The sequence below is a fragment of the Pelobates fuscus genome, chromosome 8 (genome assembly GCF_036172605.1).
Source record: "Pelobates fuscus isolate aPelFus1 chromosome 8, aPelFus1.pri, whole genome shotgun sequence".
In the NCBI taxonomy this organism is placed as follows: domain Eukaryota; kingdom Metazoa; phylum Chordata; class Amphibia; order Anura; family Pelobatidae; genus Pelobates; species Pelobates fuscus.
In genome coordinates, this window is record NC_086324.1 from 162,633,611 (window position 1) to 162,655,647 (window position 22,037).

General features: G+C 38.8%; 1 protein-coding gene across 2 annotated transcripts in view; it reads left to right on the top strand.

The window, feature by feature from the left end:
- Positions 1–3,676: 3,676 nt before the first annotated feature.
- The window catches only part of LOC134571907 (uncharacterized), a 31,334-nt gene continuing 12,973 nt past the window's right edge, over positions 3,677–22,037 (top strand). The window contains exons 1-11 of one of the 2 annotated variants that reach the window (XM_063430593.1): positions 3,677–4,404; positions 8,928–8,965; positions 10,057–10,959; positions 11,606–11,819; positions 12,765–12,910; positions 14,357–14,464; positions 16,065–16,256; positions 16,927–17,471; positions 17,969–18,275; positions 19,480–19,690; positions 21,573–21,724. In XM_063430593.1, coding sequence (XP_063286663.1) covers positions 10,107–10,959; positions 11,606–11,819; positions 12,765–12,910; positions 14,357–14,464; positions 16,065–16,256; positions 16,927–17,471; positions 17,969–18,275; positions 19,480–19,690; positions 21,573–21,724 — 2,728 coding nt within the window. In that variant the 5' untranslated portion in view covers positions 3,677–4,404; positions 8,928–8,965; positions 10,057–10,106. Of the gene's footprint in view, positions 4,405–8,726; positions 8,765–8,927; positions 8,966–10,056; positions 10,960–11,605; positions 11,820–12,764; positions 12,911–14,356; positions 14,465–16,064; positions 16,257–16,926; positions 17,472–17,968; positions 18,276–19,479; positions 19,691–21,572; positions 21,725–22,037 lie in introns of those variants that run through there. The other variant, XM_063430595.1, reaches the window with a different exon arrangement.

Genomic DNA, 22,037 nt, shown 5'->3' on the forward strand with positions numbered 1-22,037 from the left:
TAATTATTATAGCCTTGATTATCCTGCATTGCTAAAAATAAGAATCCAAAACATTTTAAATAATCAACTACATTTGATAAAACAGACTCTCCAAATTCCCCCATTTTTCACTGTAAAAAAACATATTCTATGCTTTCCTCTTCATAACCAAACTCTTAAACCTCGCCCCCATACCAGTATTTCCTGATGGTACTGTAAGGGCAAACAAGCCTGTTATGGTAATAGGAACCAGGTGTACAGGGAATGGTCTAGCTGTGTAACCATTCTCCACGCCAGGATGAGCTGCATTGCCGTGCCTTGTATTTAGGAGAGTAACCCAGCCCAATACCCAGACCCAGGGACTGTCGTGGGGAGCCAGGACTGGACACGGACAATAAAGTTACGGTTACACAGGAAACAAAATAACGGTATCAGCTGTCAGGAACTAAGGGGGCTGGACTAAAATACCTACAATATGGCAAAGGTGGAGTCAATCCTGGAATAATGTTCTAGGGGCGTCTGTAGAGACTGGGGAGATGTAATGGGCAAAAATAAAAAGGATTTTCACTGTTTCTTGATATTCTGCATTATTTCTAACTGTCCCAGCTATCCAGGCATCGGCCAAGCTTGCTTGTTCCAGCTTTGCCTTCTATAATTCCTTGTTGCATTCCTTCAACCCCTCCTGGTTGGAACTGGAAGCACTGTGAAACCGCAATGTTTTCATGGACATCGTCTGCGATACCTGATCTTTTCCAGCTCACCCGTCAAATATTCCAGTTCTATTTCTTCAGCCTCAGCCAAGCAGTCACCCGCAGCTTTCTTCTATTAGGTGCTTAGATTCCTATTAATATGGCCAATAATTCAGTAAAAATTAAATCATAAACAGCTGAAGGTATACATCCCAACATTTCAAATGGACAAAGAAGGACACTTTCATTTTAGGGGTGTGAGTGGAGGTGTGGCTGTGGAGCTCTGTTATACACTCAGACACACCAATAATATGGACCTCTTAGAACAGGTACAGAAAAGAGGGATTTGGGATGAATATTGGGACTGTCCATCCTAAATTGGGATACTTGGGAGGTATGGCTGAAGGACCGATACAAGGCTCCAACTCTCTAGGATAACATCATTTGATATTAGCCCTATTCACTTGCACAGTTTACTTTCAAAATCTAAAAGGGAATCCTTAAAATTGCTTCTCTAGACAGTCTGTAAATAAACCAGTACATGTTCAAAGGCCTGGCTCTTGTCCTAGAATATAAAACACACACTGCCTGATCTTAATACAGGGATGTCCAATGATAATAATTATTCAAAGGAAACATGCCCAGGGTTTGTTAACCCATTCACACCGTTAGGACGTGGCATTACATCCTGAATTTACATTATATATATATATATATTAATATCAAAATACATTTATATATAAATCATGTAATTCTAAGTGTATTTATATATAACTATATTATTTAATAATTATATATTGGGGGACCTGTCTGACAACCCAGGCAGAAATTCCATAGAATGTAATTTGTAAGCCCTTTATTTAACCCTGTAACTTTCCAAGACACCACAAAACCTGTACATGGGAGATACTGTTGTACTTGTGAGACATCGCTGAACACAAATATAAGTGTTTCAGAGCAGTAAAACGTATAATGATGAATGCAAAAAACAAATATGAATGTTAACTTTGACTACTGTTTGTGACTAAGTGGCTATTAAAAAAGACTGGACATACCCCATTTTAAATACCCGGGGTTGTCTACTTTTGCAAATGGTATGCCATGATGGGATTCATTTTCATTCCTGGGCTGCCATACGGTCTCAAAGGCAACATAACCAATCTGGCAAATTTCAATGTGTAGAAACTCTATATTTGACACTGTAACTTTCCAAAACACCATAAAACCTGTACATGGAGGGTACTGTTGTACTCCTGGGACATCACAGCATACAAACGTGTATTTTATTGCAGTAAAAACGGTATTATGACATTCACAGTTAAAGGACCACTCTGGTGCCAGGAAAACATACTCGTTTTCCTGGCACTAGAGTGCCCTGAGGGTGCCCCCACCCTCAGGGACCCCCTCCCGCCCGGCTCTGGAAAGGGGAAAGTGTTTAAAACTTACCTTTTTCCAGCGGTGGGCGGGGAGCTCTCCTCCTCCGATCCTCCTCTTCTCCTCCCCGTCGGCTGAATGCGCACGCGCGGCAAGAGTTGCGCGCGCATTCAGGCGGTCGCATAGGAAAGCATTCATAATGCTTTCCTATGGACGCTTGCGTGCTCTCACTGTAATTTTCACAGTGAGAATCACGCAAGCACCTCTAGCGGCTGTCAATGAGACAGCAACTAGAGGATTAGGGGGAAGGCTTAACCCATTCACAAACATAGCAGTTTCTCTGAAACTGCTATGTTTATGAAAAAATGGGATAACCCTAGAAGGACCTGGCACCCAGACCACTTCATTAAGCTGAAGTGGTCTGGGTGCCTAGAGTGGTCCTTTAATATGCCACGCAGAAAACATATTAAATTATGTTTCATATATAAATATTTGATGTGAAATAAAAGCCCTATTTCCTCTGAACAAAAGGATATATAATAAGTGTGGGTGCAATAATGGAAGACAAACCTGTTTTACATTTCTTTAGCTGACAATATAAGGGATAAATAATACGACAGTAACTTTGCACACGAACAAATGGTCCCAGCATATCAGAATCTGGGTTTCCCAGTATACGGCTAGCAGCACGATGTCACATCAATTCCTTTTGGTCCTTTCTGTGTATAGTCGGTCTTCTGAATGAAAAGTTGTGCCCATTACACTTCGCTCTTTATTTCTCAATATTCTCTCTCCTAGATCCTTCTATGCTCAATCACGTTGTTCAGTTGGACAAGAAAAAAACAAACATACATTTATGTAAGAAAAAGATAAAATGCCTTTATTTGTGCTTACAAGATCATACTAGATGACATGCGTTATATTATCCATCGTGGTCTGTACCCATCACCGTAGCGATGATGATGATTACTCTATGGCTCAAATAGAGGGACAGTTTATTTGGCTCCCAGTAAATCGTTAATTACGATTTAGTGAGTAACCTTATTCCTTAAAAATGAAATTTTAAATTGACTCATTTTACCTTCACATTCCAGAACACAGTACATCTGCTGCGACACGCTATCATTGTTTTATTCCCTTTAAGTGTTTTTTCACTGTCTAGGGTCTTTGTTATAATTTGCAAAGACCCCCGACTGTGACATCACAGCTGGTAGTTCAGTAGCTATTCAGGGGAGGGGTGGGGGGCTGGTGGAAGGAGGTGAAATTCCAACCGATTTTATATTTCTCAAATACTCATTTTGGATTTGGGATGACAGTGCCACTTTAAGGTATTCTGCAAAATGATATATTTTTACATTCTGATGTGTAACGCACCACAAAGTCATGTCCCCCTTCCTCCTTCCCAAACCCCTCCCTCCCAGTAAGGGCTCTCTTTTCTATTCTAATGTCCTGTTTTTCTACAATACGACAATAAATGTGTTTAGGTATCGTTCTGTATAAATACGATACATTGTTCTTGTTTTAACTTTCTAACTGTATATATATTTAGTAGTACGTCACCTAAAAATGTTCAGAACAGTCCCGGCCCTGGACACACCCCCACTCACACCCCTCTATGTCCATTTGAAATGAGGATTTCTTGTGGATTCCTCAAACGAAATCTGTCCTGCCACATATCTACGCTACATCCTGTCGGACAGCACTTTTCATGTCCTGCACATCACCATGCAGAAGAGGCAAATACTCAGGAAATCTGGGTAGATCTGGCAGTCCTAGCTGTTCAATGAATAAACAAAAGATACATTTAAATAGTGACAAATCCAATTAGCCGTGCAGGCGATGAAGGCCCTACTCCAATGTGTTTACAGTCTTAAAAAAGTGGGGTATATTTCCATGAAATGCAAAAAAAGGTACAATGAATGTATCAAGGAGGGGAGATTGTTGTTGCAAATACCATGCAGTAATAAAGTTAACTACAAAAACAATCAGTATGTATTGGAATGTCTCATTGGGGACTGTGGAAGTAACTGTTTCAATAACCCTCCCTCTTTACTCTTAAGCCATTTGTTATTTCACCTGGGGGAGAAGGGGTTAATATGTCTCTCATCTGTACAGACTAACATCTGGTAGTCATCAGTAACCCCCATCATTAATCCGTCCATAGCAGAAGCCTTCTACAGCAGATCACACAGCATTACAGTTCCTTGTACATTAAGGGGTTTCGGGTTTCAGAGAGAAGTTACACACTTTTTTTAAAATCCTGGATTTCTGGGAAAAGAAATGAGAGGGGAGGAGAAGGATCTGGGATGTGCCTTACTATAAGAATTAGGGCAGCCATGCGGTGGACAAGACAGGATGCTGTGTAAGTTACAGGGGGACCTTGGTATTATACAGGGTATGGCGAATATGGAGAGACACAAATTGTGATTTATTGGCACAAGCAGACTAATATTCCTGACAACAGGCGCTTGTCAATCCCCTAACGTTTTCTATTTAAAATGCATAAAAATTACAGGCAGAGAGCATTTGACAACTTTCGATTTGAGTATCTTTGAAATCATGCCTCTGATATTGTAGTCACAAAGACTGGCTTTTTCTAACTGTTCTGTTTTGTCGGAGCCTATGCGGCTTACTCACTAAACCGGGATTTGTGGAAAATTGACAAAATAGGAAAATTATAGGCCCAAATATCCCAGCTGGAAAACTAGGAAAGTTGTAGAATTTTTGCAGTTTAGCATTTTTTTCCCTTAAATTTGCAATGTTCTTCAGGGCTCAATCAGTAGCAGGGGGTTATTTACCTCATTAGGAAATTGCTAATTTAATTACGATATAGCTGAACTGAAAACGTAGTCACTGACGTGACTAATATTTATGTTTTGGACTGGAATGTTCAAATATCCCTTGGAATTACTGAAAATTCACAGGTTTAGACAATAACGCTGCTTGTCAATTCTCCACTAATAGTGAATTAAGCCAGAAATATGTGTCTGTTAGTCGGCCCATTGTACAGCGCTGCAGAATTTGTTGGCGCTTTATAATTAATAGTAATATATATCAATTATTGCGACCAATTTTGATTTCAGCTGCCAACTGTGTTCAAGTAAGATTTGAAAACACTGGTGTTTTTTTTTTTTTTTTATATGTATGTGTAATTTTTACAAAACAACTACGGTACTTTGGATTTAATTCTTTGGATAAACTTTTCAAATTATCACAATCTGTTAGAAAATAAAATGTTTTTACTTAAATTCCAGTCGGCTTTAATGGTCTCTACTGTAGATAAATCGTTTGAAAAGTTTTTTTTCCCCGTTTTTCTAAAAGATTGTGTTCATTTAAAAAGATTTATCCAAAATAATGTAATCAAGGCCTACATGTTCCTAAGTCCTGATGGTGGCAAGGCTAATAGATTTAAAGCTATCTTGTACCATTGTTAAATGTTCAGCTTCACTATTGGGAAAATACCTGTACTCGGGGCTTCTAATGAATGAGAGATTACTATTTATATTCTGTTAGGCCTGTAACCGCAGCCGGTTCCCCTATTTACCACCATAACGTCTAAAAGCATAGAACTTAGCAGGGCTAACCATACAGATATCTTAGCCATAATATTACATAATTAGTAAGTGTTCCTCTATTTTAAATATATATATAATTGAGAATACAACATAAAATAGGGATTGTCTTGGAAGCAATAAAGTTTTGTCTTTTTAAATATTTTATTGAATAAAATTATAAATATAGGCAAATAAAACCTTAATAATCCATTACAATAATTTATAGCAGAATTTATAAGATTAAACTATATGCTTGCAAAATCAGTAACATAGAATAATATACCCTCCTGAACATGTCAACCTCTCAGGCAGCTTCACTCTCTCCAAAATTCACTCCTCTGTGTCCTAATATTAATAAGTACACATATTTATACCTTAGATGTTCAATTAGGTCATGTTAGGACTTACCTTAACTTGGCAAAGATACGAGGCCATAACTTGGTCATTTCACATGGGAACATCTTATCTATGTTTAGACTAAAATGTAAGGGTATGCATGACGTGGGAAATTCCCCGACTTGTTGTTACATTAACCTAGGAGAAACCTAGTTTATAAAAAACAATATTTTCCATTTCTAACAAATTGTCAGTTTGCAAAATCTCTTTAAAAAAAATAAATGTATTCTTTATTTTGTCTCAGAAAAACGGTAGACATATTGGAGGGTATACAATATGGCAAGGACAGTGATAATACAAGAGTTGCATAAAAACATAGTGCAAAGAGTCATACATCCGATAAGGTTGTGTATACATCGCATGTGGTACAAGTGTTTCAGTGCAAAATCTCTTAAAGAAAAAGTACAGCTGACGAAATAGCTAAAATCTTGTCATATTTGCACATGCCCATAACAGGCCTAGATATCAAAGACAGTGGTGATGACACAATGATCTTGTTATAAATTAAATCTCTCGATTAATGACCTTTAAACACGCTGTATACCTGGGGATGTGGTCTCAAAATGACATGTACTTTCTGTACATTACTGCCATGCTGGCATGGTGTATCAGCCGCGTTTAGATATAAAACGTTATAGTTGGTTATTGGTGTTTTATCTGGTGTGCCAAATATGAAACATGCAGAAGACGAGGCAGGAGGGACATGGTACAGAATTCCACATTTCTAACTGCAAGGTAATGTGAAAACTATGGGACCTATTCATGGATAAATCACATTAAAGGGTTACTCTGAGTACCATCACCACTTTGCATTGAGCTCAATGAGCCTACTCTCAACACGGCAAGTGATGTAGAAATGGCGGCGGCTCTAACACAGCCAATAAGAGTTGCCCGTCAGACCCCCTCCCCCCCCATAAGAGTGTCAAGGTTCCTGCTTTTATTTTTTCCAACATGTAACTTGGACTGATCGTTGCTGATAGCTGCACTAAACAGGACACTGGGCTATGCATAAACTGAGAGTAGCAGTCTGTTTACAGAACAGCCCCCCTCATCAAAATCCATGAAAGGAACTGGTCTTGATAATGCCATAGGCCCCTGCTATGCTATGTGGGATCAGAGTTTCTTTGTGATAATGAAAGGGTCAGTCTATAGCTGCAGGCAGGGAAGCTGTGAAAGCATTCATCTTTTATTCTGCATTTTATTTATTTGTTTGTTGCATGTTTTTAACCTGTTCATAAGAGAGGGACATTTTTACCACAGATGTTGTCTTTAAATCAGTTTATCTCAAAATTGCTTTCAAATTATTTCCCCAAAACATTTTCCGCTTCGTGTACCACAGTTCTATAATTTAAGACATATATTCAGTATCATTGTTCCCCCACCTGAGTAAACACTATTGAAGCACTTATTGGGGTAAATAATGCTATGGAACTACAACCACTCACATGTTCAGGGCGGCATTGTCTGCCATGATGCTACAGGCACACTCATGCATGCTATACATGTTAAGATCCATGCACACTCAACTATCTGTACAGAAATGCAACACATGCATGTGCATGATCTGCATTTTTTTAATAGAGCCGTATGCATGCATGTTACATGTAAGTGGCACTGCTGAAGATATGTAGTTTACATGCTATACCCGGCTTTCTATAAAAATAAAAACGAAATGCGCAACCCGTAGGTAATGTTTTTTTAGTCCTTTTTATGTGCAGATATCTGAGCACACCGAAATGCTTTATGTATCATGTGTTATGTGAATGCTTTATGCATCATGTGTTATGTGAATGCTTTATGTATCATGTGTTATGTGAATGCTGTATGTATTATGTGTTATGTGAATGCTGTATGTATTATGTGTTATGTGTTATGTGAATGCTTTATGTATTATGTGTTATGTGTTATGTGAATGCTGTATGTATTATGTGTTATGTGAATGCTGTATGTATCATGTGTTATGTGAATGCTGTATGTATTATGTGTTATGTGTTATGTGAATGCTGTATGTATTATGTGTTATGTGTTATGTGAATGCGTTATGTGTTAGATTGTTTCTTTAATGTGCCAACGGTGTGTAATCAATGAAGCTGTTTTCTATAAACTATAAGTTTCTTTTGGAATCCTAACCCGAATGAATAGCTCCATTTATCTTTTTATGAATGAGACTGCGTGAGTTTTTCGGGGACGTATATGGTGAGGACATGCCTTGTGTGCAATTAGCTACAGATACAACTGCACTTTTTTGTATAGTTGCTCAAAAACAGTGTGACAAAAAACAAAGACTCCTTGCACCATAACCACGTCAGGTAGCTGCAGTGGATAGAGTACTTCGTGTGTCTCTTAAAATCTGAGCCGTAAGCATAGCATGATGCAACCCAGATGTCCGAATTTGTGAAATAATTAATATTCTACGATTATTACTCGCCTTCATTAGGAACTCCAACGTGTGAAAAAACAAACAAAAAACCCTATTTTAAAGTATTTCCTTGCAATACTGTCATGTTCCTTTAAGTAGTATGAGTTACAGAAAGGCTTGTAATGTGGAAACACATAATCTTATGTAATCACTGAGGTTTATAAGCATTTTTTTTTCTAAATCTACTTTTTTTTGGCAAATATTGTAAGATCCTGTGAGTCACGTATCCCATTGAGTCATCTGAATTTCAACAGATATTTTGGTCGAGTTTCTCTGTACCCTGGATAAACAGTAACATTCTTACTTAATATTTTATTTCAGTGAATGTCGCTATCTTGCAGGACCTGCGGATGGTTCGTTTACTCGTTTATATTGTCTTCCTTCTTTTCTTTCTTCTTAGAATCACTAACTCAGACCATCAGCTGTTATATTAACAGGGTTAACATGAAGGACTCCTTTCGCCTTTAGCTGATAATAAGGATTTATTAATAATTATATTTTCTTTTCTTTAACCAGATCGCTATTTTAACTAAAGGACTGCAACTTAATAAATTGTAAGTATGCTCATTTGTAAAAAAAAAAAAAATACAAAAAAAAAATATGAGATGCAAATGATTATACCCAACAATGGGAATTGCAACTAATCGTCAACGAAAGAAAAATTTATAATTTTTATTGACAGAATAATTTTACAGTGGTGAAATGTTATCACGAACAAGGTAGACAGAAGCAAAATGGTTCAATTATTAACAGTCTAATTACTATATCTTTTGCCGGCAAACATCTAGTAGACTTATCCATTCATAACATTTCACATTTTCCAAGAGGCAAAACAGTAATAAAAAAGAGGAATCAGAAAGGGGTGATAGAAGATTAGGTACGGACAGGAAAGCTTGTGATTTTGTTGTCTATCTATCTCATGCTAGGTGTCAGGACACTGAGTTGTAATTCTAGCATGTATCCGTCAGTGTATGACATAGGATTGCTTGCATTATTATAAACTTACCCGGATCATTTTGCCCAGGGATGTCGTTAAAAGATAGAAACTTTTTTTTATTTATTTAAACCCATATTCTAGCCTTTTGTGGTTATGTCCTACACCATTTACTAATGGAATGTGCATTTATATACACGCACTATTACGGGAATCACATTTGTCTTGATTTTATCAATTTGAACTTCTATGACATCTAATCTATTTAAATGTTTAATATTATGTTTCTTCTGTACCTGTCTAAAGTTTTTTTTTTTTTTTTACTTGAATTGGAATGATATTTTACCCTTAGGTTTGTTTGAAACTCTGTTTATTCTTTGCCTCTCTAAACATTAAATGGTTACTTCAAGCATTATGAGCACTACAGCGCGAGTATCCTGGCACATACCAGGCTAATAGTGTAGACTATTTAGCAAGGGATTGCCCTCTCACCTGGTACAGGTACAGCCAAGCCTCCTGAAAAATCACTGAAGTAGTTATGGTGCTTGGAGTGACACTTTAATAAAAAACAAACAACAAAAAAACAGAAACATCAGTTCAAAAGGTTATCATAAGCTAATCTTAATTGATAATAGACTTGAATTTTCAGATAAAATCTTGCTGAACGAAGTTATCTGCTTGTTAAACATTGATCTTTCTTTTTACTTTTAGGCACCCACGAATGATGGCTTGGTAGATTTTGGAAATACACCGTATTGGAAATGGTAGCCATCGGACTAACTCAATTTTTGGTTCTCTTGGGGACTCTGATATCTGCGGAGTCCCAGAACCTGATTAAGAATACCAAGGAGCAAAAATCAGGAGGACGTTTAATAATAAGTGAGGTCAACGCCGATAATCCTGGACTTGATACAACTGAGTTTGTGGAGCTTTTTCACACCAGTAGGCAAAATGTTTCTCTTGATGGTTACACGTTGGTATTCTATAACGGCAAAACTAACATGGCGTATAAGGTGCTGAATCTAACTGGTCTATCTACAGATAACAGAGGATTCTTTCTAATTGGCTCCCTAATGGTAAACCCTCGGCCTTCTATTATTGTACCATCCAACACCATCCAGAATGGTCCGGATGCCATTGCTCTTTATTTTGGGGATGGAACTTACCGCGAAAACATGAAGGTGACTAATAAAAGTCTAGAGGATGCCTTGGTTCATAAGGCAAAACCCACAGAACAAGCTGATGTTTTACAAAATATTCTGACGCCTGGCATTGAGGCCTTCTTAGAAGATGCCAGCTTTCATAGTGCGGATGAGTCTATCGGGCGGTGCATGGAAATGGATGGCCAATGGACTTTTCGAATGACACACGTGTCTCCGGCTAGTGAAAACTACTGCAAAGGCTACCCAGCTGTAGTGATAAACGAAGTGTCTTCACCTTACGCCCAGGATTTGTACGTAGAGATCCGGGGACCTCCCTCTGCTCACCTTTCTGACCTGGTGCTGGCATTCATTCGTGGCGAAGACCAGAAATTATACCATACGGCAGATATTAGCGGTCACACCAACAAAATGGGTTTTTATCTGCTGGAAAATGAAAATGCCAGTAATCGTGGTAAGCGTATTTGTCTTTCCTGGCCAATTTGGCAGCATCACTAATGGGTTAAACTCCCCACTCAGCAGTCAGGACACGAAGGACATTATCTCACAGCTGGAATTACAACTTTTCACAATTCGGTTTACAATTTTCAGTTACATACGCATACCTTGCAGGCGCTATATAAATAATAACATTTTTATTCTATTTCTTTTCCCATGGAATATACTTTCTAACCAACAGAACATTACCAACCAGTACATGTGTGTTGATGTTTAGCATGTTGCAATACTTAAACTATGCACATGCAGTTTAAAGGGACACCCTAAACCAGGGGTGACCAAAATGTAGATCCCCTGATGTTTTAGAATTACAGCTTCTAAAGTAGTCTAAAAGACATGCAAAGCATCATGGGAGTTGTAGTTCTACAACATCTGGTGATCTACATTTTGGGCACATAGAGCTTATTGTAGTGGTGATGGTGCCACAAGGCTATCATCTGGCTGAGCATTCTATGAGCTGTAGAGCACAGCAATTACAACATTGTTATCTTGCTAATACTTTGTATTAGTGTGTTTATGAAACGCAATCTTATATATCACTCTTCCAGGTGAGCTATAAACAATTTCTCACACTTTCCTTTTCTTTGCAATTTACTCTGCAGCTCAGCAAACACTGCCAGAATCGGTTCGATTGTTCAGAAAGGATGGTGGAGCAGTGGCTTTATATCTGGGGAAAAAAAGTGGAAATTTACTAAATACTCATTTTCCAACCAGTGGTTTAGTCGATGCCGTGGTATATGGCGATTACGAGGATATGGGTCCACACCCACTTCAGGATTTGACCATGGGAGATCCCATCATATATTGGCATAGTGGGTAAGGAAGAAATGAAAAGTCCCTAATTGTCCCAAAAAATCAACATTTGCAGTCTATAAACATTACTGAAAAAACATTTTATTCCAGTAAACTCTCTGTATGAGAAAATATAAATTATGTAACTTGTAATATGTTTATAGGAAACTGAACAAGGGCAGCAGGCTCCTCCCTCAATACTCTCAGATTTAAAGGGGCAGTGTAGGCACTATAACCATTTAATCCCATTGAATTCTCTATAGTGTCTGGAGTCCCCGGGCACTGTCCCTCCATTCAGTGTTAAACCATTGTCACACAGTTTAACACTGAATAAGGGTACCTGGCCACTGGAGGTGTGGCCACTGGAGGTGTGGCTAAGGTAAAAATTAGGCACTTCCTTCTAGCCATATATATATTTATACCAGAAATGGGCACTGTGATAGGCTGAAAGTGGTCAGCTGAAACTCTCAGCCAATCACAGCTGTCCATTGCTGCCCAGACTAATGCTTCCTCATTAGCCCAAGTAGGACAGAGGGACGGGCTGTTGGGGACCTTTGTTTAGCATTAAAACAATAAACACAATTTTACACTGAATGGACGGATGTCACCAGGGGACCTATTAACAACAAATTCTGCATGATGTCATCTAGTTACCGCCCTTTTCTGTCCATAATAGTTTCAATTACCATTCCTCCCCACATGTTCACACCGCTGTCATGGTCTGCAGCATGATCCTTCCTTTACAATATCTGCAGAACTGCAGAACTGCAGAACTCTTGTCTCTTTCCGTCAGAATCTGCTGCACCTGTAGGGTTAATTGGGATATCTCTTTTTATTTTTTTCAATCTCTTTGGCCAGATGTCCTCAGCTAATGTCGATAACAGATGACTAACACTTAAAATGTTTAATTTCCCCCTTAAAAATACTAAATATGCGATTTATTCACACCATATTTTTCCCCTTCCATAGAGATGTAAACATTTCTGCCAGCCGCTGTAGTGCCACGACAGGAGGACCTGCCTTCTTCATGCTTAGAGGGAACTCCCCTGGCCAGACCAACGACTGCCCTTCAGAGAACAAGCCTCGCAATTTCTCCATTTGTTTCAGGGTACCGGGTAAGTGTAACTCCATATAAACATAGCACACACTGTCTGCAAGGGTTACCACAGCAACTACACAGTGCAGAACATTCCAATAACCTGACAGAACTTTGGTCATTTGCAAAGTATGTTATTCGTTTTCGACATTTGAGGCTGATATAGTAGACTGAGGTTTTCATGACCTAACGTACTTTAAGAGCTATGGGCATCATGCTTACTGACCGACATTGGAAGAAGATTGATAATTAAGCTCATCAGGGGGGGGGGGGAGGTGAAAGCTCTGTCTCTACAGAAAGACAAATATGGTGTGTGACTCCTGGAGGTGACAACTCTCCACAATTAATGGACCATTCAAAATTTCTTCATTGGATCTGATATAATTGCTGTGGACCATGTACTCTACATGTTGGAGATTGATTAATGTCTTTATTGTGTTACCACAAACAACAATGTTAAGGGACAATATAAGCACCAACATTTTAGTGTATGAAGCAGTTTTGGTGTATAGATCATACTCCTGAAGTCTCACTGCTCAATTATCTGCCATTTAGGAATTAAAAATCTTTGTTGATACAGCCTGAGCAACACCTCCCTGCAAGTAACCTACACAGTCTACCTCCATATTTCCTGTAAAGAGAGACCTAATGTTTAAACTTCCTTTATTGCACAGTCTGTTTAATTTAGAATTTGTATCTCCTGCTATACTAATATCCTGCTAGAACTTCCCATGTATCTTTAAAGTTCAACTAACAGAGCAGGAGTAAACACACAGTGCTGTCAGATATGATTGTAAATTAAACCATTTTGTTTTCATGCAGGCTATGTGAGTCACAGCCAGGGGAGGGGTGGCCAGGGCTGCATGAACAAAGTGATCTAACTCCTAAATGGCAGAGAATTGAGCAGTGAGGCTGCAAGGGCATTATCTATACACCAAAACTGCTTCATTAAGCTAAAGTTGTTTTGATGCTAATAGTATCCCTTCAAGCCTGAAATTGACAAAAGGTGAAGCTTCTGCCATCAAGTGTTCTTCTGCCATCAGAAACAGTTATCTCCTAGCATATTGTGAGCATTGGTCTATGGAGGATCCCAGGGTCACGCCGGATCTACCATAGACCTCTGTGCTGTACTCTCTCTCAGTTGTAAGTACTTGATTGTGAGTACACCAGTAATGGTGACTCCTGGTGAACGCATTGCCAAGAACCGAAGAAAGAAGATGTCAGCACCTATAAGGGAGAGATCCATTGAGAATATTTCCATTTGCCTTCACCCCTGGGCTACTGTGCATTGATTGGGCATGTCACCTGCAGGGGTCTTTTAACACAAGGTTTAGGTGATTCTTCATATTTTATCCAGCGGTATAATTTCCACAATAATTACAGTTCTACTTTAACAAGCAGCAAGCAGTGGCTCAATGGTTGTCTATTGCACTCATACTCTTTTTTTAAATTTTTTTTATTGCAGACTGTTCTCTGCCGAGAGGGGATCTGATAACCCTTATGCTTCTACATGGCCTGGTTGACTCACTGCAAGTTCTCAGTCCTGGCTCCTTGCCAGCCGACATTTTCACAGGTAAGATATGCAGAGAGGCCGAGCAAGCTGTATTAGATGTCTCCACAGTTTGTACATGTAAACGCCAGCCTTTTAAATATATATATATTTTGTTTTATTCCATTGTGGCATATCCACTAGACAGTGAATTGAAATCTAAATTTGAACAATTAAGACTGAATTGGATAATTTCTTCCAAACAATTATATGAGGAGCTCATCTGTGGTGTCTGTCCAGTAATATCAAAGTCTCCAATTGGAGCTCACGTTATAGTCTAAAAAACTGTAAATTTCACTCCAAGTGCAGCTCAAGCCCGTTTTATATTGTGCGCATGTTACACTTTACAAAAATTCATTGACTCGCAACTCTGTATTTTCGTTTGACCTGGAGGGACTACATGCAACACTTGTGTCACAGAGAACATTGTGTGACTGGACAAATCTTTAATTGTCTAACTTCAAAGAGCTCACTTTCTGATTGGACCGGGCTCTTAGAACTGAGTCAGGTAATCTCCTGGAGAGTATGATACCAAGTGTAGGCACCTAATGTACTGACCCAAAGAACCATCTATTAAAAAAGAAAGATGGTGCCAGGAACAACAGTAGGATAAATATATAAATTCCTAATTCTATAGGTTTGAGGCAAATAGTAGAAATTAAACATCAAATCTAAAGAGGCATCAGACATAAGACAAGAAGAAGGAAGTTTAAAGTTTTAGGATAAAGAGTAGTTGGAGGGCCGGGTTGATATCTAGGACAGTGGAGTAATTGTCCTTTATCAGTGTGGGGGAGACCGTGACCACATCCATAATCTATAAATAATCTTCAAACGAACAAATAGTAGCATAGTATTGTTCTTGTAACAGTCTGACATTATCATAATGCTCATGCAGCAACCCAAAATATATGCAAATAGTTTATAATGCTCTGAGCCGACTTGGGATGTAAAACCAAATGGCAGCAGTTCTTAAATCGCACCCACAGAGTGACTCATGTCAGAATTTAAACCATAACTCTTACATAAGCATTTTTCAGCCAATGTTCCACTAGCTGTCTAGTGACTGCAGCTGCCATCACCCTAAGCCAGTCCCTGTTGTAGTTTTTAGCTCCTGGATTTTATAGTGTGTCAATCACTGCCGGCAACACTCTTCGTATGATTAATAAGCCAGAAGCCAGAAAACACAATCTTGAAGCCATTTTAGTTTATTTTATAGAAGGTAGAACTGTGTGTATCTGTAGAGATTTATAAAAAGTGCCATTCGGGAGTTAGGAGATAAACATTAGCAACACTTGTATTGTCTGTCCCTTGTGATTGGCGGCTCATGTCAGAATAACCTCTCCTGGCATCGGCCCAATATGGCGGCCAGCTAGCATGTGATTTAATAAACATGAGACTTTATTTTAAACAGACTGGATGGACCGATTGGCTGGTATCTGCTGCCAACAATTATTTTCAATTATTTTTCATTTTTCGTTATTAAAAGTCGCTGAAGTTTTGAAATAATACCATTCGAAGAAAACTTTCAGAATTTATTTTTATGGTGTAAATTCAAACAGGAGATTCAGGAACCCCTGTGACAGAGGTTTCTTCTTGTTGTAACCTTGTTTCCTGACACATACAGATCCCAGCTTTACCTGTCAGTCTGGTGTAATAATCCTGCACGTCAAGCAAAATTCATCCATAAATCTTCGTGATTCAGACCTGTCTAATGTCCTGGAACAGTTTGTGACTTCAGGAACCACCATAGCTGTTGGTGTTAATGCCACTGTGCTGCCAAGCTGCCAGGCTTCACATGCTGCAACACTTCTTCCAGGTAAGGCAATTCCTCTTTAGTAGTGCAAGACCGACTTGGTGATCTCAAAGGTTGTATTTTGTGAAGATCAGATCTGTGGTTCATTCTGTGTGCAGTACTGTCATCGTTTAATGCTGTGATGGATAACTTTGGCACTCCAGATTTTTCTGAACTATATTTCTCACATTTCACATATTTTATGCCCAAAAAATAACTAGGCTGAAAAAAAAGACATGTTTCAGATTTTTCTTGCATACCCAGCAATGTTGTCCTACAATGTGCAACTCCCTTGTCATTCCTCAACTATTCCCAGGTTTGTAGAAATAAATAAAATGTTATTACAAGACACAGAGGCTCATATTGTGCCATCTCTTTCTTTACTTAAACACCGGAGCAAAGAGAATTAGTAAATGAAAACAGATTTTAAACATTTACATCAACTGACATAAACAAATCAAATTCATTCACTAATTCTCTTTGCTTCTCTATTTAAGTAAGGAAATATATATCATAATACTCGCCTCTGTGTTTACGTCATGTTTTAGCAAAGTCAATTCAGGTATCGATTCACTTTATATCTCAGTTTAGGGATTTAGTAGACTTGTAATATTAACATTTACACAAACACTTATTAGATATTGTGGATGAGTCTGCTGTACACTTTGATTTGCAATGTTGTTTCATTCCTCAGACGTTTTGACGACCAGCCCTCCTGATTCAAAGTCCCCTGCGGTAATCATCAGCGAAATAAACCCCAATACTCCTGGAGCTGCCGAGGATACGGAGTTTGTGGAGCTTCATAACCCTTTGAACTTCTCTGTCAGCCTTGCTGGGTACTGGCTGGTTTTCTATAATGGAAAGAATAACCTGGCGTATTACACGCTAGATCTCAAAGGCTATAGGATTGACAAGCGTGGCTACTTCCTGGTGGGTAACGCTAAAGTGTCCCCAAAACCTAACGTTGCAATGCCCTCTAACACCTTACAGAATGGGGCAGATGCAGTGGCTTTGTATTATCGTCCTGGAAAGGGCTACAAGAAAAATATGGAGGTGACAGCTGATGGGTTGGTGGATGCCTTAGTCTATGTATCCCAAGTTGGAGATGACGCAGAGAGGCTTTTGAAGGATCTTACACCAGGACAGGAAGCTGTGCATGAGAATGAGAGATTTCATGAGGACGATGAGTCTTTGAGTCGTTGCAATGGGCTGGTGCCCCTGAGCCTGTCAAGCTTCCAAGTAAGTGGGCAGTAGGTGCAGCAATGCACTCACTGTGGCAGGAGAGTGGCATATTTCATGGTTATTCGAGGTAGAGGGACATACAAGAGTATTGGCAAAAAAAAAAAAAATAGTTTCTCCACCAGGTGAGAGCAGTAATGGAAGTTAAGAAGTTACTGCAGAATCGTAATGTTTTGGATACAAGTATATTGATGTGCCTTTCTTTGGCTACAAAATATATCAGCAGTTCAACAAGATGACTCCTAACTATATCTGGAAAATGCAAAGAATCTCCAGGACTCCAAATCTAGGTATATTTTGTGGCCAATGTCTTCCACCAAAAATAGTTCTATCTGCCTCCTAAATTCTACAAACATTTCAAATGCAGAATGATTTTACTAATACCAAGATCTCTGGCGAATAGCCAGTTTTTTATGTGCCAAAAATGTTTTAGTAAATATTAAAAATAAAAAATAAAAAAATTTATCAAGTGTTTATTTTCTTACTCCTATTTCCAGGTTACGAGAATTACTCCTCTAGCAGATAATGACTGTACAACCATAAGACCATCCCTCCATCCACATATGACCTCTTCCTCTGTCGTCACATCTGGAACCCCTGTGAGCCTGATGATCAGTGAGGTTGGGGTGTTAACCGGTTCCGAGCCGTATAACTTCATTGAGCTGAAGGGGCGACCGGGCACTAGAGTACATGGAATTACCCTGGTTCTGTATGACATGGATGGAAAGGTGTATGACCGGTTTGGACTGGAAGGTTTCCTAGGACTAAATGGCTTCTATGTAATAAGCATCAATGCAACAAGTGGTATGTAAGCTCCTCAGACCAGTAGCTTTTCTAATGTTTAGAAAATATATAATGGGAGATGATGTGGTCCTTTAAATAGGGATGCATATAAAGATTATAGCATCACGGCAGAGATAATGTATAACCAGCCTGGGATATATGTTTTTGTAAACATTTTTACATCACACAAAATATAAAACTTTCAACCTTATCTGTTAATACACTAAGAATTTATGTATTACACTTAAAGGAACACTCTGGGTACCAACGCAATTTAAAGGGTTATTCCAACTCTTTTTTTATATCTTGATTATATTTAAATTTGTTTTGCCCAAATCCTTATTTAATACTAACCGCCTAAAAAACAAAGATTAAACTTACATTTAAACTATATCACACCCCGTCATCACGCCACATCACTCCTTACCTCTCTGTGGTTTAATCAAATGCTTTTCATAGAAAATCATATCAGTGATTTGATTAAAGCATTCTCCAGGCTCAGAGAGCATGCACACGCTCTGGGTTGGAGAGATTATAGGGTGGGCAGACCAATAGCTGTAAGTGCAGGGAGGGAGCACAGAAAGGGAAGGAGGGGAGATACAGGCTTACACTTGCACAAGCTCTACCTGTGCGGAATGCAAGGGTAGAAACCACTATATCTGTCTCCAGCATGCAGTGCGTACTGACGGACGTATTTTTTGCATAGAACTGACATTAGGCAGTCCAGCAATTTACGAATTTAAGATACAAGGTTTCAAACAGAAACACTGCACATACAGATTCCTACCACCATAACCACTTATATGAGCAGAAGATTGAGGTAACCTTGAAAAGCATCTGATAAATTTTGGACTCATAATCATGTTGTGCTTTTCTCACCCTTCAAATTTCTTGATATCTGTTATGGAAAAACCTAAGTTTTGCAGCTTTGTTCAGCATAACCCCACCCCCCCTAGACACTCCTCCTCTTTTCACACAATGTCTTCCTGTTTTGGAAGTACAGTGTATGTACATTACTTTTCCGTGTCTACATATTATTATACTCATTCATACACATGAAATATTGCAAACTCCTACAAAGGAGAGACAACAGTGTATGAAAAGTGACAGGATTTGGGTGTATGACTTAGGAGATATTATGTAAAAAAAAAAAGTAGCAATGTAAGATGAAGGTACTGAGCTGCTGTACACTACGATGATTCTAAGCTTTCCTTTGTTTCTATAGAACAGCGACTACCATCACTCTCGCGTCCCAGCACTTTCAGCCCTGAGGCCCTGGCTTTGTACACTGGGAGTCCAGAGAGTTTCCCTGTGGGATCGGGCCTCACTCAGACAGGGCTTCTAGATGCTGTAGTCTATTCATGGGAAAGCAGCTCTTCAAGTGAACTTCTGAGAGACCTGGGACAAGAGAGCATCACTTTATACGGCGAGCAAAGGTAAGTAAAAGGCCTCATAAAGACTGCACCGACTAATCATTTTATAACCATTTTCTACCTGACTTATAATGGAGCTCATTGATAGCTAATTCTAGAGCTATATATGTCTGTGGAATGCTGGCAGAGCATTGTGGATCCTCAGGTGCTTCCATCTTGTAACATTGGTGGTTTAGCCAATAAGTAGCCCACCTCTAACTGCCTCAGATGTACAACTCGACTGATGGTATTCCAGCCTCAAGCCGCAAGGCATTATGGGAATAGAAGTTCTTTGACAGTTGAGCACCTACCTATTAAACGACACCTGTCACCTCAAAACACATTTTTCTTTAATCTGATGTTTTTTTTATTGAGAATGTATTGCATGGAGATCACATTTCACATTATATAGGTTATATTACAACATAAATGATACTTATGCAGTAGTGATTACATGTACTTCAATTAAAAAAAAATAATTATGATTTTAAGTTTACATCAAACATTAGAGAGAAAAGAGGGGTAATTAGCTATGGAAGGGTAACAGTGGGCTAGTGACGTAATTGTGGGTTGGTAGAACAGACAGTGAGACCTCCCTTGGCTACCAGAGGGATGAGGATAGTGTTTTCCACCAGAGCATCATTTAACTCCTTTAAACATTACGTTCACTACATGTCTCTCAACTCTGGAAAATCCTGAAATCCTGAGCTTTCCTACGAACAAGGCATGGAAGACTATAACAGTTATTTATGTTGGTAAGGGGGTGCGGCCTCAAAACTATTTTTAACATTATAAACTTTTCATAAAACTTTGAAAGGAAATAGAATATTTGAAGTATATGTAAAAAATGAAGAAAAGAATAATCTTATCCCTACATTTATTACATGACAGGATCCTTCAGCCATATACAGTGTTTGAAAACCGACATTTACGCTCTATGGTCTTCCCGGCTTCACTCCCTGCACAGAAACTGGGAGGATCATAGAGACTAACTGTTGGTTATCGAATACTGTGCAACCCAAGGTACGTGTATATGGCTGTAGGATCTCGGCATACACTAAAGATTGGGATGAGGGTTTTGTTTTTGTTTTTTTCAGGGTTTTTTTTACATATACTTCATTAAAAAATATATATATATTTTCAAAACTTGATAATGGGATTTTTATATTGAAGATAGTTTAGGTGACAGTTGTCCTTTAATGATCCCAACGGTAGATGATAATATGGTGAAAATGAGGTTAGCATTCTCCTCTTTTATCGTTGAACACACCTTTACTTGCTTCCCCTCTGATCCTTTCTCCATTCTTTCTCGCTGTCTCCTGACCATTCGTCTGTCTGTCCCTGGCTGTTACAGATGATTTATACACAGGTTGGCTTATATTACTACGTATCTCTTTACTATCTCTTTCCTCATATTACAGAATAGAATTAAATGTACATCAATTCCATAAACGAGGCTGGCTTTTATAAAAAGATTGCTTCCAAAATCAAGAGAAGCACATTTGTCTCTGCAGGGAAAGTTGATTACATTAGACAGCAGGGCTTACTCTCGTTGCCATCAGTCTTAAAAACAGAAGGTGCTAATTAAAAAGTGTATATTTCACAGGTAAATATAGAATGTAGCGTTCAGGCCATGTTTTCTGGGAATAAACCTGAAGAATGCAATTTCCGCTATGGCCCTAAGTGACATTTTATTGAGTGATAAATGCTGCCGGGTACTATAGCTCTATGTGACATAATACTATCGAAATCACTGTCCCAGATTCTTAATATTCTTATTTTTTGTGTGAATAACCGTCACACCTCTCTGAGATCTGTCGGCATTTTGCCTTTCAGTAGTCTAATTGTATATGTTTATTTAATGCTCTTGGTGCCCATCTGATAGATTGATTGATTAATATTGCAGGTTATTCTCTGTGAGCCGATGTCCTCATATTTTGGACTTCCATAATCCGCTCCTGTTGCCTGTACCGCAGCCTAGTCCTGGTTCTGCCAACTTTTGCCCCTTCAGTTCCTCCCCATTCCAACTGGACCTCTGCATTAAGGACTCCAATACAAGTAATATGCGGCAATTTACCTAACCCCTACTACAGCCCCTGTCCCCACTTCTGACCCTGTACCACCACTGCAGCCACTATCCTTCCCACTATTGCCCCACAGCTATATGTTTGTGTGTCAGTTTTCTCTATGTGTAAATGTGTATGTATGTCAATGTCCTCTGTGTGTAAATGTTTGTATGTAAGTATCCTCTCTGTGTAAAAGTGTTTGTGTGTCAGTATCCTCTCTGTGTGTAAATGTGTGTGGGGGTGTCAGTGTCCTCTCTGTGTAAATGTGTTCGTGTGTCAGTGTCCTCTCTGTGTAAATGTGTGTG